We start from the raw sequence: 14,348 nt of genomic DNA on the forward strand, positions 1-14,348 counted from the left end.
CTTTCTGAAAATCTGTCAACAGATGTTGCGTTTTTTTGTGACTGTGTTCGTGTTCTTAATATGTTGCCAGAGATTGTGCATCTGTTCATTTACTTTGTTTTAGATTCTCCTTTTATTTGAAGACATGTCAGTCACCCTATGGTGTGAGTAAAATAAATGAAAATTGTTGTGGGTTTGTAAACTCTTCCTGTAAGAATATGAAAGTCTGACCTGTAACAATATAAGCATAGCTTTTATTAACAAAATAATTTGCCATACATACAGATCTTCTCATGTTAAATAGCAGTATTGGTTTACAGTTGTAGCCAGTTACGTAAAGAATAATTCTTTAAACATTGAACATCATTGACGTGAACCACAGTGGACTGTTTAGGCTACTGATTAGTGACATCAATGCTGTAACACATTTGCAAACACACAGGTTGGAATTGAAGGCAGGATTGCTATGAAAACTACATCAGCTTGTTCTTGTATGGTTTTGCTCAATGTAAGGCATCATTCACAAGTCATGCTTGTTGAAGGCTTTACAACCCACAGTATCTTGAAGGGTTGGGTTCAATTCCATTTCAATTCAGTCAACTCAGGAAGTAAACTGAAATTCCAATTCCACATTTTTCTAATTGAGTAGCATTTAGGGAAATTGGAATTTCAGTTTATTGACTGAAGTGGAATGGAATTGACCCCAGCCCTGGTATCTTGATGCTAAGGTCACATTTGAGTGAACAAATGATAGTTATACCAGTACAGTGCTGTCTCCAAGGGAATGTATTTGAGGTTCTGCACACTCCTATAGTTTAGCCCTTGAAGTTGTAGAGGTGAAGGTTGATGAGTATGGTGAAGAAATTAAAAACCAAGAAAATGGAAATACTGTATTTGTTGGACCCCAGTGATAAGACAATGCTTGTCTTACATTCCTTATAAAAGTTAGTGATGCTACAGAGGTTTTGTATAATTTCAGCCAGTAGTTTTGAAAGTAGCACTCACGAGCCAAAACGGGTCCCCGAAAATTGTGCACAATTGTGTACAATGTCCTCTAATTTGTACAATATATTATGAATTTGTAAGTGCTTAAGATCCCGTTCAATCTCTTTAACCTTGTGAACACTCAAAAAACACTACACAACACAGTTTAATCTTAAAGCACATTGAAAGTCTTCAGATTTGGAAGAAAACATAATAGTAATAATAACAATAATATTAATAATAATAATATAGTAATATAATCTAAAATGTCAGTGCATTTTAATCCTCATCTGACCACACCAAGGATGGCTCTTTTCATAGCAGATAGGAAAACCACCTTCGTTTTAGCACCAATTGTGTGCCATTATGTTCAAACAGAGTCTTGTTAAACTGTAATTATTTTGAGGTTTGGTTTCCTATCTCCACACAGGAAACAAGTGCAAGACCATAAGTTGGGTGGTCAACCGAGAATGATGCACTGTCTATTTAACAGATCTGTCTCAGACTCACAGATACAAAACCACAATGACACTCTTACACCGATGAAGCATGTTTTTGACTTTCACAGAACAATAACTTGTCAGCCCCCTACAATCTAGTGTTCCTAGCAGGGTTGGGGTCAATTAGCATTTTCGGAATTTATTTCAATTCAAACCATGAATTTGAATTGGCTTTGAATTGAATGAAGTATCATTTAATTCAAAGCAATTCAGAATAAATAAACCATTTGAATTTAATTGAATTTAATCATACTTTCTTACATGCAAATGCAATTCAAATTCTGCTTTCTGTGGGGTATGGCCAATTCAAATTCAATTCAAATTCAAGAATTGAATTGGAATTAAAGAGCAATTCATAACTCAATTCAGAATTGACCCAAACCCTGGATCCTTGATTCGTTCAACAAAGAGGGACCTCCTCAGCATTGCATTGACTGATTTGGCTTGGTGTAGTGAAGTGGTGAATTTAGGAGTTCTGACTGAGTAAGGGGGGTGGAGCCACATGTCTCTTAACTGCCATGCTGAGGACAAGGACAGACAGTACGCCTTGGAAGTGGTTACAGTCTGACAGTATTGAGTATTAGAAGCCACCTGGTTCGTTTCAGGAGTTGACAAATCCCAGTGTCCTTGTAGAGATGCCAGCCTCTCTCTCTTCTCCTTTATTACAGAGAGACAGTTGGGCAAACCATCACAGCTGTGTTCATGTGAGGGGTGTGTGTGTGTCCATGTGAGGGTTGTATAATGGGTCTTCTAGGGATGCGAAGGGAAGAGGGTATCCTAGATTTGTTTTCTCATATGATTTAGGCTGTTGAACAAGGACCTAAAATATGTCTGCATTTTGTCAAAAATAACGTAAATCTATCATTTTAAAAAGGGATGTCATGAGTAAGTAATAATCAACCTTTCAAATAATGAGGCATGTATTTGTGAGTAATGATTTATACATTTTTTTCTTGCCAGAGGTCTCAACCTCCTCTGTGTCTGTGAATTTCAGATGTATTTTTTCACATGACTCAGTCAATCTTCCTCACCACATTCTGTATATTCCTGAGCTTTCTCCATGACACTAAAGAAGCCATGACATTTGCTAAATTCAAGCAGAGCACAATAACACTCCACAAGTTTATATTATGTGTAAAAATACTTTTCCACTCCGAGCTGTGTTGCATGTGTGTTATGCCCTCTCACTGGAGATTTTGCTGATGTTGCAGTCGTAAATTGTTCCACTGGGCAGACTTTCCTATGTTTGTTTTTTACACAAGACCTGTTACTGAGGAAGTGCGATGTAGCCCATGAGGAACAATACAGTACACACCTCAGCCAGGCTTATAGATTTTTAGCTACATGTCAATAAATAAAATACCAAACATTGGTAAAAAAATGTTGAACAATTTATGCATATTCTTTTGCAAAGTTAATGCTTAAAAAGGAGTGTTTTGAGTTATGATATGGTCAATGTGTAGGAATGGTAAATTATGTGTTATTTTGTAGTAATGGATTCATTTCACAGTCATGCAAATCCAGTTAGCTTCAATAAAATAAAAATTAAATCCTTAACAGTTAAAGCTGAAATCATAAGGTGAACTGTGCCAATGTTCTCCCCAGCGCATTTGTTATTGTTTTTGTTTTGTTGATGAAACAGAGGAGAGGAACATCCAGCATCGTGGCTGTTCTATTGCGTGTGCAATGATGTCAGAGGGGAAAAAAAACAGTGTTCGTTGTTTGAAGTAACTTCTTTGTTGTTGTAATATCGCAAACGGACATGGCAGTTTTACCTAGTACGGATTCCAGCTTTAAATTAAATAAGCCTTGTCTGCTTTTCACTAGCCTGGTCCCAGATGTGTTTGCGGTGTCTTGCCAACTCCTATGGCCATGACAATGACCATAGGAATGGGCAAGACAGCATAAACAGATTTTGGACCAGGCTAACATTTCATCACCTGGCCCCTGATACTCAGCTTAACTCATAAGTAATGCTCCCCATTCAAGGCAGATTCATCTATTCAGCTTCACATATCATCATACCCACTCTCTTTGTTCTGTAAACATTTCTAATCTCACTTAAAATGGCATTCAAGAATACAATACAACAATAACATGAACACAGATAGTATTTTGGGGGGTTGGGGCTCTCCTTGAGTCACAACCCCAGCCTGTGGCCCCACCCTTGAAGTAAAGTCATGTAGGCGGGGCTAGTCGCCTCACGAACCCTGGTGCCTGCCCTTACAGTAAAGGGTCATGCCCCCTGTAGCCCCACCCCTCAGAGTAAAGGGTCAATGGTCATGTGGATCTGGTCTCTGTTCCGCCTGCTCCCATTGGAGGAGTGGAGGTAGGGCTCCTCCTTCTGACATAGGACGTGACGCGTCAGGATCTTTCGGAAGGTGTTCCTGAAGTCCTGGATGCGGTATGCGTAGATAACAGGGTTGACGGCTGAGTTAGCATGTGACAGCATGATGGCTATGTACATGACGGGGGGCGGCTTGTACAGGTCCTTGTAGAACAGGGTCAGGCAGTTGAGGATGTGCACGGGCAGCCAGCAGATGGCAAACAGCCCCACGATGATGGACAGAGACTTGGCAGCACGGATCTCGCGCTGCAGCAGCCCGTGATGGTGGCTGTCCCCATTGCTGCTCACCGAGCACTTGAGTTCAATCTGGCGCATCTGCATGCGGGCCACGGTGAAGATCTTCACATAGATGCCTAGCATGATTAGCAGAGGAGGCAGGACACAGCCGAAGAAATTGAAGTAGACCATGTAGTGCATGTCCACCACACTCTCAAACAGGCAGATAAGCTTGCAGCTGCTCAGGAAGTCCCCTGCACTGCCCAGATCGTCCACCAGGGGTGGGGTGGTGGTACTGGCATTGTCCCCCAAAGACCTGCCATTCGTCAGACTGCTGGAGACATTCTGATGGCAGGAAGTCACCTTCAGGTTCCAACCCAGGAATGGGATGAGGCCGATGACAAAAGACAGGCTCCATAAAATGGCGATGATTCGTCTGGCCCTCGTACCCGTCACCAGCTCCTTGTACCTGGATAAGAGGATGAGGGAAGACGAAAAGATGCTGGTTAATATCCATGGGGGTAATAAATGGGTCTTAAAAATATTTTCCCTAAGAGTTGTGACTGAGTGCCCTTAAAGGCCACAGTGGCCTTCTATCAAGTATTATGGCACTTATGCTGCACATCTTTTCATGATTAAAATAACGTAATAATGAGTTATTACAGAAAGACAATGGGGCAATAGAGAAGCAAATATGCTGTCCTTAAAGTTCTTCCAACTGAACATTAAATTAGGGCCTGTGACAGGAGTAATATATAATTTCCATCTTATTACCTAAAGCAGGGTACCAACAGATAACGAGACATCATTCCAACAGACTTCTGGATCGTTCCACCAATTAGGCGCCTTTTGAGTAGTGTAACTTGGTAAAAAAAAAAAACATGTTTTCCCATCTCAAGAGGTTAAATACAAAAATTACTATAGTAAGTGCCTATTAAGTGCCAAATAAAGTAACATGGTTGACCGTAACAGGGTTGACGATTTCATCGTAAATCAGTTATAAATCCCCTTGTGACAGGGGGAGTGGGGAAATGCAAGCTTCACAAAAAAATTGAAATTGTGAAAACATTTCTAGCCTGTCTATCTATGGGTAGCAGGGTTGCCATGTTATGCTTGACCCAAAAAGAAAAAAAAAAGGGCCAGAACCAGCTCACCTGCTTTAACACTATGATTTGACTATTAGATGTTCAATGTTTCTTTTAAATAATACAACAACAACAACAACAAAAATTTCACCATATTAAAACGAGAGTTCAGTTCACGTAACAGGGTTGACCTTAAAACAAGGGACAGTTTTCATTTTTATGAATCACTAATCACATGAAATAAATAATAATCTTCAGAAATGACTTTGTCAAAGCACAAAATAACTAGGGCTTTACAATGATGGTGTAAACTTGGGAGACATTTTGGGGTTTAGTGGGTTAAATGCTGAATTTTGGCACTTTAGCAAGTCTTTATTCATACAAGAAAATCTGATTGATTGAACTTTCCATGTGGTCTATACTAAAGGGAACTTAATTTAATATAACAGGCTTTTAAAATTAAATATTTGTGCACAATTTCTACTTAAAATAAAAGGCACTCATTTCGTGGAACGACCCTTCTATTGATGAGGTCTGGGTGAGAATGCCATTGGGCTCCATGTGCTCTGTTCCAATATCCATAGCATTGGCTACCACTTATTAAGGAATGTGTTGTATAGGGAATGCATTCTAAGTGGTATGTTAGTATTGATATTGGAACGTTACGTAATCTATGATCGAATCAATGTACGAATTTGCCTAAGAGCAAAAAAGCTGACTCTGCTGCAGCGAATGGTGATATTGCACAAAGAATGATAATTTGGCAATTTGTGATGTGTTGAGCAAGTAAGAAGTTACGTATGTATTGGCTAACTGTTGCGCCGCATTTCACTGAGCACATCTGCACATTGACTCAGAGACAGGCATGTGATAGGAAAACCGTCACAGGAACCAAAAATCTCCAATACGTTGTATCAAACTCAAAAAAATTGAAAATAACTGAAAGCATAGCATCACTTAATAAACCCGACATTATATATTCTGTAGTCGGACCATTCTAGTTGTAGTGAAGGAGGAGCAATGCTTTTTGCTTTATTTTTTGGGGCGGCAGGTAGCTTAGTGGTTAAGAGCGTTGTGCCAGTAACCGAAAGGTTGCTGGTTCTAATCCCTGAGCTGACTAGGTGAAAAATCTGTCGATGTGCCCTTGAGCAAGGCACTTAACCCTAATTGCTCCTGTAAGTCGCTCTGGATAAGAGCGTCTGCTAAATGACGCAAATGTAAATGACATTATGAATTAATTAAACAGGCCTGGCCACGCTTCTGGCTGCTGCACTCACAGAGACAGTTCGGCATGGACACATTTTTACATTTTAGTCATTTAGCAGACGCTCTTATCCAGAGCGACTTACAGTTAGTGCATACATTATTTTTTTATTTTTCATACTGGCCCCCCGTGGGAATCGAACCCACAACCCTGGCGTTGCAAACGCCATGCTCTACCAGCTGAGCTACATCCCTGCCGGCCATTCCCTCCCCTAGACGACGCTGGGCCAATTGTGCGCCGCCCCATGGGTCTCCCGGTCGCGGCCGGCTACGACAGAGCCTGGATTCGAACCAGGATCTCTAGTGGCACAGCTAGCACTGCGATGCAGTGCCTTAGACCACTGCGCCACACAGCATAAAATAATGTGACCAGCAAAACAAAAAACACACTGTTTACATAACTTATGGTAGCCTAACACCATTATCACACTATCACCAATAGCGACAACAACAGCGTCACATCAAAGGTGACAGGCTCATGGTGCTGAATGGACAGTGACCGTAGGCTAATACCCGTGCACTCCATGGCACTGAAGGAGAGACAGTTTTGGTCAAACACCTGATAAGACAGGTGGCAGTCACACACAGCATCAAATAATGTTAAAGAATAAGCATCCCATTCACTCCAGTAGGCCCCATGAAATCATAATACAAAAGCACAACCATTTCATTTCCAAAATGAAACGAACAAACCAGTTATTATTTCCCATTGCAAATATATTTGATCACGTTCATCACACTAACCGGTGATCTAAAGTTTAAACGCAATAATGTTTCACAGTCATTATTTTCAAAGAGATAGCTAAACAGCAACCAAACTGCAACAAAACAGTATCACTCACCAGATGATGATCATTTGTAAGCAACATTTTAAAGAGTTTGAAAGTTAACCATCCTGTATGAACACAAACTGTATTGTAACACGCCCACAATGTGGTTTTCGCTGCATAACATTTAGAAGTTGTCCCTTTTCCGGTTTAGAAAAAGTGACTGCTAAATGCTAACTCCCATTCGTATAAACTGGTAGAATAGCTAGCATACATAAATCAATGGTGTTAGTCAAAGTAGTTTTTAACTGTCATGCAATTGATTGATGACGATGACATGAACATGTATTGGGGTTGACATCCATACAAGCATTATACTCTGGTTTTTACCTCAACATATTGTGAAATACACATATAAATAATAGCCTAAATGTAGGCTAATTTTACTGGGGGGCAATGAGGAGATTCGGGATAGAGATGCATGTGTGAAAATGGTGCAGTCTTTTACCTTCATGCTATCTTGGCTGAGCACCTATGTCAAGCACTGGGAAACAGACTCCAACATCTCAGAAGAGGTAAGGTCTTGTCTTTTCGTTTAGCCAGTTTCTTGTAATTAGCTGGAAGGCTATAGAGATTAGCCCTGAATCAATACGAGTGGTGCGCTGCAGACCAATTTATTGGATGCGTATTGACAGCTTCCCGATGCGCAAGAAGTATGAATGCTCTGACTTCTGCTGAGGCCGCATCGCAGTACATGCTGTACGGCCACTGCAGACTTCAGATTGACAATGCATAGCCAAGCGTTGGAAAACTACTGCTTGACCCACTGATTATTTTCTTTTGCGCTCTCAGTAGTGAAATGTCTAGGCCCGTTACTTTTTTTAAACGGTCCCACCCATTGCAAGTCAAAATGTGATTGGTTCATTCCACTGTCACTCCAAAATTCTGCTCTAATACAGTCGAACAGCAGAGGTTTTCTGTCGCGCTTCTGAAAGCTTAGCCAATGGCTGGCTGAGCTAGTTAGATTTTTCTACCCAGAGATCACCAAAGAAAATCCTGATTGGATATTTTTTTATCTTCAGAAAAAATCTCTTTCCAACACAAACTGAAGAGATGAAATCAGAAGATCATTACAATTACTGTAAAGATTAAATAGAAATTAAAACGAAATGTAATTCAAAAATATATACACTACCAGTCAAAAGTTTGGACACACCTACTCATTCAAGTGTTTTTCTTTATTTGTACTATTTTTTACATTGTAGAATAATAGTGAAGACATCAAAACTATGAAATAACACCCATGGAATCTTGTAGTAACCAAAAAAGTGTAAACAAATCAAAATATATTTTACATTTTAGATTCTTCAAATAGCCACCCTTTGCCTTGATGACAGCTTTGCAGACTCTTAGCATTCTCTCAACCAGCTTCATGAGGTAGTCACCTGGAATGCATTTCAATTAACAGGTGTGCCTTCTTAAAAGTTCATTTGTGTAATTGATTTCCTTCTTAATGTGTTTGAGCCAATCAGTTGTGTTGAGACAAGGTAGGGGTGGTATACAGAAGATAGCCCTATTTGGTAAAAGACCAAGTCCATATTATGGCAAGAACAGCTCAAATAAGCAAAGAGAAAGACAGTCCATCATTACTTTAAGACATGAAGGTCAGTCAATCCGGAAAATGTCAAGAACATTGAAAGTTTCTTCAAGTGCAGTCGCAAAAACCATCAAGCGCTATGATGAATCTGGCTCTCATGTGGACCGCCACAGGAATGGAAGACCCAGAGTTACCTCTGTTGCAGAGGATAAGTTCATTAGAGTGACCAGCCTCAGAAATTGCAGGCCAAAGAAATGCTTCACATAGTGAATCAGGCCTTCATGGTCGAATTGCTGCAAAGAAACCACTACTAAAGGACACCAATAAGAAGAAGAGACTTGCTTGGGCCAAGAAACACGAGCAATGGACATTAGACCGGTGGAAATGTGTCCTTTGGACTGGAGTCCAAATTGGAGATTTTTGGTTCAAACCGCCGTGTCTTTGTGAGACGCGATGTGGGTGAACGGATGATCTCCGCATGTGTAGTTCCCACCGTAAAGCATGGAGGAGGAGGTGTTATGGTGTGGGGGTGCTTTGCTGGTGACACAGTCTGTGATTTATTTAGAATTCAAGGCACACTGAACCAGCATGGCTACCACAGCATTCTGCAGCGATATGCCATCCCATCTGGTTTGTGCTTAGTGGGACTATCATTTGTTTTTCAACAGGACAATGACCAAAAACACACCTCCAGTCTGTGTAAGGACTATTTGAAGGAGAGTGATGGAGTGCTGCATCAGATGACCTGGCCTTCACAATCACCCGACCTCAACCCAATTGAAATGGTTTGGGATGAGTTGGACTGCAGAGTGAAGGAAAAGCAGCCAACAAGTGCTCAGCATATGTGGGGACTCACAGACAGTGTCACCAGCAAAGCACCCCCACACCATCACACCTCCTCCTCCATGCTTCACGGTGGGAACCACACATGCGGAGATCATCCGTTCACCGACTCTGCGTCTCACAAAGACATGGTGGTTGGAACCAAAAATCTCAAATTTGGACTCATCGGACCAAAGGACAGATTTCCACCGGTTTAATGTCCATTGCTCGTGTTTCTTGGCCCAAGCAAGTCTCTTCTTCTTATTGGTGTCCTTTAGTAGTGGTTTCTTTGCCCCAAATCGACCATGAAGGCTTGATTCACGCAGTCTCCTCTGAACAGTTGATGTTGAGATGTGTCTGTTACTTGAACTCTATAAAGCATTTATTTGGGCTGCAATCTGAGGTGCAGTTAACTCTAATGAATTTATCCTCTGCAGCAGAAGTAACTCTGGGTCTTCCTTTCCTGTGGCGATCTTCATGAGAGCCAGTTTCATCATAGCGCTTGATGGTTTTTGCGACTGCACTTGAAGAAACTTTCACATTTTCCATATTGACTGACCTTCATGTCTTAAAGTAATAACGGACTGTCGTTTCTCTTTGCTTATTTGAGCTGTTCTTGCCATAATATGGACTTGGTCTTTTACCAAATAGGGCTATCTTCTGTATACCACCCCTACCTTGTGTCACATTCATTGTGTAAAGGATTGGACCAAGGTGCAGCGTGGTATGCGTACATGTTTAATATTATAATAAACACTTGACAAAATAACAAAAGCAACTGAACGTGAAGTTCTAAAGGCTAGCAGCAAACAGAAACAAAATCCCACAACTAAAGGTAGGCAAAATGGCCTAAGTATGATCCCCAATCAGAGACAACGATCGACAGCTGCATCTGATTGGGAACCACACCCGGCCAACATAGAAATAGAATAAACTAGATTCTATCCCAATCACACCCTGACCTAACCATACAGAGAATACAGGTGATCTCTAAGGTCAGGGCGTGACAGTACCCCCCCCCAAAGGTGCGGACTCTGGCCACAAAAACCTGACTCAAAAGGGGAGATCCGGGTGAGCATCTAGCCTCGGTGGCGGCTCCGGCTTCGGACGCAGTACACTCCTCTCCTTTCCTGCCTCCCCTTTGCACACCCGGTCCGGTCTGGAACCCGGCGCGATGCTTCCCCTCTCAGTCCTCCCACGATGCACCAAGCCATTTCTGGACTCTGGTGTGGGAGGCCCCGATCCTGGAGAGGGGTTGACGTCTGGTTCCGGCTCGGACCCCGGTGGAGCAGATGGCTCCGGCATGGAGGAAGAGTAGATGACCGGACCCGGACTAGGCACCGGTGAAGTGGACTGCCCCGGCTCTGGTAGGGAGCAGATAACCGGAGCTGGACTAGGCACCGGTGGAGCGGACTGCTCTGGCACTGGAGTGAAGCAGCTGACCGGAGCTGGACTAGGCACCACTGTTTTGGTGCGAGGAGCAGGTACGGGCCGTACAGGACTGGAGACACGCACCACTGGTTTGGTGCGAGGAGCAGGAACGGGCCTTACCAGGCTAGGGACACGCACCACTGGTTTGGTGCAAGGAGCAGGTACGGGGCGCACCGGGCTGGCGACACGCACCACTGGTTTAGTGCGAGGAGCAGGCACAGGCCTTACCAGGCTAGGGACACACACCACTGGTTTGGTGCGAGGAGCAGGAACGGGCCATACCATGCTGGGGACACGCACCCCTGGTTTGGTGCGAAGAGCATGTACGGGCCATATAGGACTGGAGACACGCACCACTGGTTTGGTGCGAGGAGCAGGTACGGGGCGCACTGGGCTGGCGACACGCACCACTGGTTTGGTGCGAGGAGCAGGTACGGACCGTACAGGACTGGAGACACGCACCACTGGTTTGGTGCGAGGAGCAGGTACGGGCCGTACAGGCTGAACGCTCATTTTAGCCCGGCAAGAGCGGGGCGCGGGCACCAAGCGCACCGGGCTGTGAATGCGCACTGGAGATACAGGCACCCTGTTATGCTGTGATACGCACTGTATGGTCCCACGCTCCTTAACGCGAGTGCAGGGAGTTGGCTCTACTCTGAAACCTGGCTCTGCCAGCCTCTGCTCTAACGACTGCATTCTCTTTTGCTGTAGGGTTAACTCCTCTCTCAGCTCTTCCTGTTTGCCTAGCCAGCTCCTCTCTCCGTGCATCCACTGACTACTCCTCCCTGTGGGCCTCCTGCAGCGCCTCCCTCTGAAGGGAGCTCTCCTGCTCTCTCTTAGCTAACAGCCCCCTTAAGGTAGTTATCTCCTCTCTCAGAGTGCTGAGATGCATGTCTTGGAGGGCCTCTATAATCGCGGCCTCCTCTTCCTCCACAGTCAGCCCTTTCAGGGCCTCCTTCTGCTCCGTGTGGCCCCCAAAAAATGTTCTTGGGGCTGCCTCTCGTGCTTCCTTCGCGGTCGGCACCGTCGGCGTCGCCGTTGATCCTCTCCTGCCTGGGCTTCTTCCTTCGCCCAGGGTCCTTTACCGGCTAATATCTCCTCCCATGTTCAAAATGTCTTCCCCACCTGTGTCCAGGGTGTCTTCTCCTCCTGGCCACGCTGCTTGGTCCGTTGGTGGTGGGATCTTCTGTCACGTTCATCGTGTAAAGGATTGGACCAAGGTGCAGCGTGGTATGCGTACATGTTTAATATTATAATAAACACTTGACAAAATAACAAAAGCAACTGAACGTGAAGTTCTAAAGGCTAGCAGCAAACAGAAACAAGATCCCACAACTAAAGGTAGGCAAAATGGCTGCCTAAGTATGATCCCCAATCAGAGACAACGATCGACAGCTGCCTCTGATTGGGAACCACACCCGGCCAACATAGATCTATACATGCTAGATCCCACACATTGAATAAACACCACAAAGAATATACACACCCTGACTCAACATGTAAGAGTCAGGGCGTGACACCTAATTTAATTTTAAACAAGAAATATATTTAGTGTAGAGAATCATTGTACCATATAAACTGCTGTGAAATATATTTTCAATAACCAAAAATATTGTATTTTTAGCTTTTTGAAGCTGGTGTACAAAACCGAAAGTAAAAGATGCAAAAACGAAACGTAAGAACGGGAATCATAAAAATAGCGCACATAGAACATATCTACCGCTTCTTAGACTTGCTTTCAATGAGAAGGACAGATCTATAACTCACATTTCTAGGTGAATTTGGTTGGGTCATCCAAAAAGTTTACATTTCTATCACGCAATCTGTAACGCTTCAGAGATACAGATTGAATAGAACCCTAACACTGAGTTCTCAAGCCAAACCATTAATTGATATAGCAAATATAGTGTAGATAGAGGATAATCAAATCAAAGTTTATTGGTTGTGTACACAGTTTAATCATGAACATTTGTTTGTCAATGTGACTTCACTTTGCTCTGATTATAGCATGTAAAAATTACATATAATGTCATCATAGTTGAATCACTAGCCATGATAAGCATGTAAACGATATTTTCGCATGATATTTCCTCTAGGACGACAAACACAGTTGAAGTCGGAAGTTTACATACACTTAGGTTGGAGTCATTAAAACTAGTTTTTCAACCACTCCACAAATGTCTTGTTAACGAACTATAGTTTTGGCAAGTCGGTTAGGACATTTACTTTGTGCATGACACAAATAATTATTCCAACAATTGTTTACAGACAGATTATTTAACTTATAATTCACTGTATCACAATTCCAGTGGGTCAGAAGTTTACATACACTAAGTTGACTGTGCCTTTAAACAGCTTGGAAAATTCCAGAAAATGATGTCATGGCTTTAGAAGATTCTGATAGGCTAATTGACATCATTTGAGTCAATTGGGGGTGTACCTGTGGATGTATTTGAAGGCCTACCTTCAAACTCAGTGCCTCTTTGCTTGACATCATGGGAAAATCAAAAGAAATCAGCCAAGACCTCAGAAGAAAAGTTGTAGACCTCCACAAGTCTGGTTCATCCTTGGGAGCAATTTCTAAATGCCTGAAGGTACCACGTTCATCTGTACAAACAATAGTACGCAAGTATAAACAACATGGGACCACGCAGCCGTCATACCGCTCAGGAAGGAGAAGCGTTCTGTCTCCTAGAGATGAACGTACTTTGGTGCGAAAAGTGCAAATCAATCCCAGAACAACAGCAAAGGACCTTGTGAAGATGCTGGAGGAAAGAGGTACAAAAGTATCTATATCCACAGTAAAACCAGTCCTATATCAACATAACCTGAAAGGCCGCTCAGCAAGGAAGAAGCCACTGCTCCAAAACCGCCATAAAAAAGCCAGACTACGGTTTGCAGCTGCACATGGGGACAAAGATCGTACTTTTTGGAGAAATGTCCTCTGGTCTGATGAAACAAAAATAGATCTGTTTGGCCATAATGACCATCGTTATATTTGGAGGACAAAGGGGGAACTTGCAAGCCGAAGAACACCATCCCAACCGTGAAGCACGGGGGTGGCAGCATCATGCTGCTTTGCTGCAGGAGGGACTGGTGCACTTCACAAAATAGATGACACCATGAGGAAGGAAAATGATGTGGATATATTGAAGCAACATCTCAAGACATCAGTCAGGAAGCTAAAGCTTGGTCGCAAATGGGTCTTCCAAATGGACAATGACCCCAAGCATACTTCCAGAGTTGTGGCAAAATGCCTTAACGACAACAAAGTCAAGGTATTGGACTGGCCATCACAAAGCCCTGATCTCAATCCTATAGAAAATATGTGGGCAGAACTGAAAAAGCGTGAGCGAG

The 14,348-nt window shown here is 43.0% G+C and overlaps 1 protein-coding gene across 1 annotated transcript in view; it reads right to left on the reverse strand.

Moving 5' to 3' along the window:
- Positions 1–213: 213 nt before the first annotated feature.
- LOC121579444 (adenosine receptor A2b-like) overlaps positions 214–14,348 on the reverse strand; it is a 34,474-nt gene continuing 20,339 nt past the window's right edge. Inside the window, exon 3 of the mRNA XM_041894040.1 lies at positions 214–4,495. Within this exon, the coding sequence (XP_041749974.1) occupies positions 3,724–4,495 (772 nt within the window). The 3' untranslated portion in view covers positions 214–3,723. The remainder of the gene's footprint in view (positions 4,496–14,348) is intronic.

Source organism: Coregonus clupeaformis, chromosome 13, assembly GCF_020615455.1.
Source record: "Coregonus clupeaformis isolate EN_2021a chromosome 13, ASM2061545v1, whole genome shotgun sequence".
NCBI lineage: Eukaryota > Metazoa > Chordata > Actinopteri > Salmoniformes > Salmonidae > Coregonus > Coregonus clupeaformis.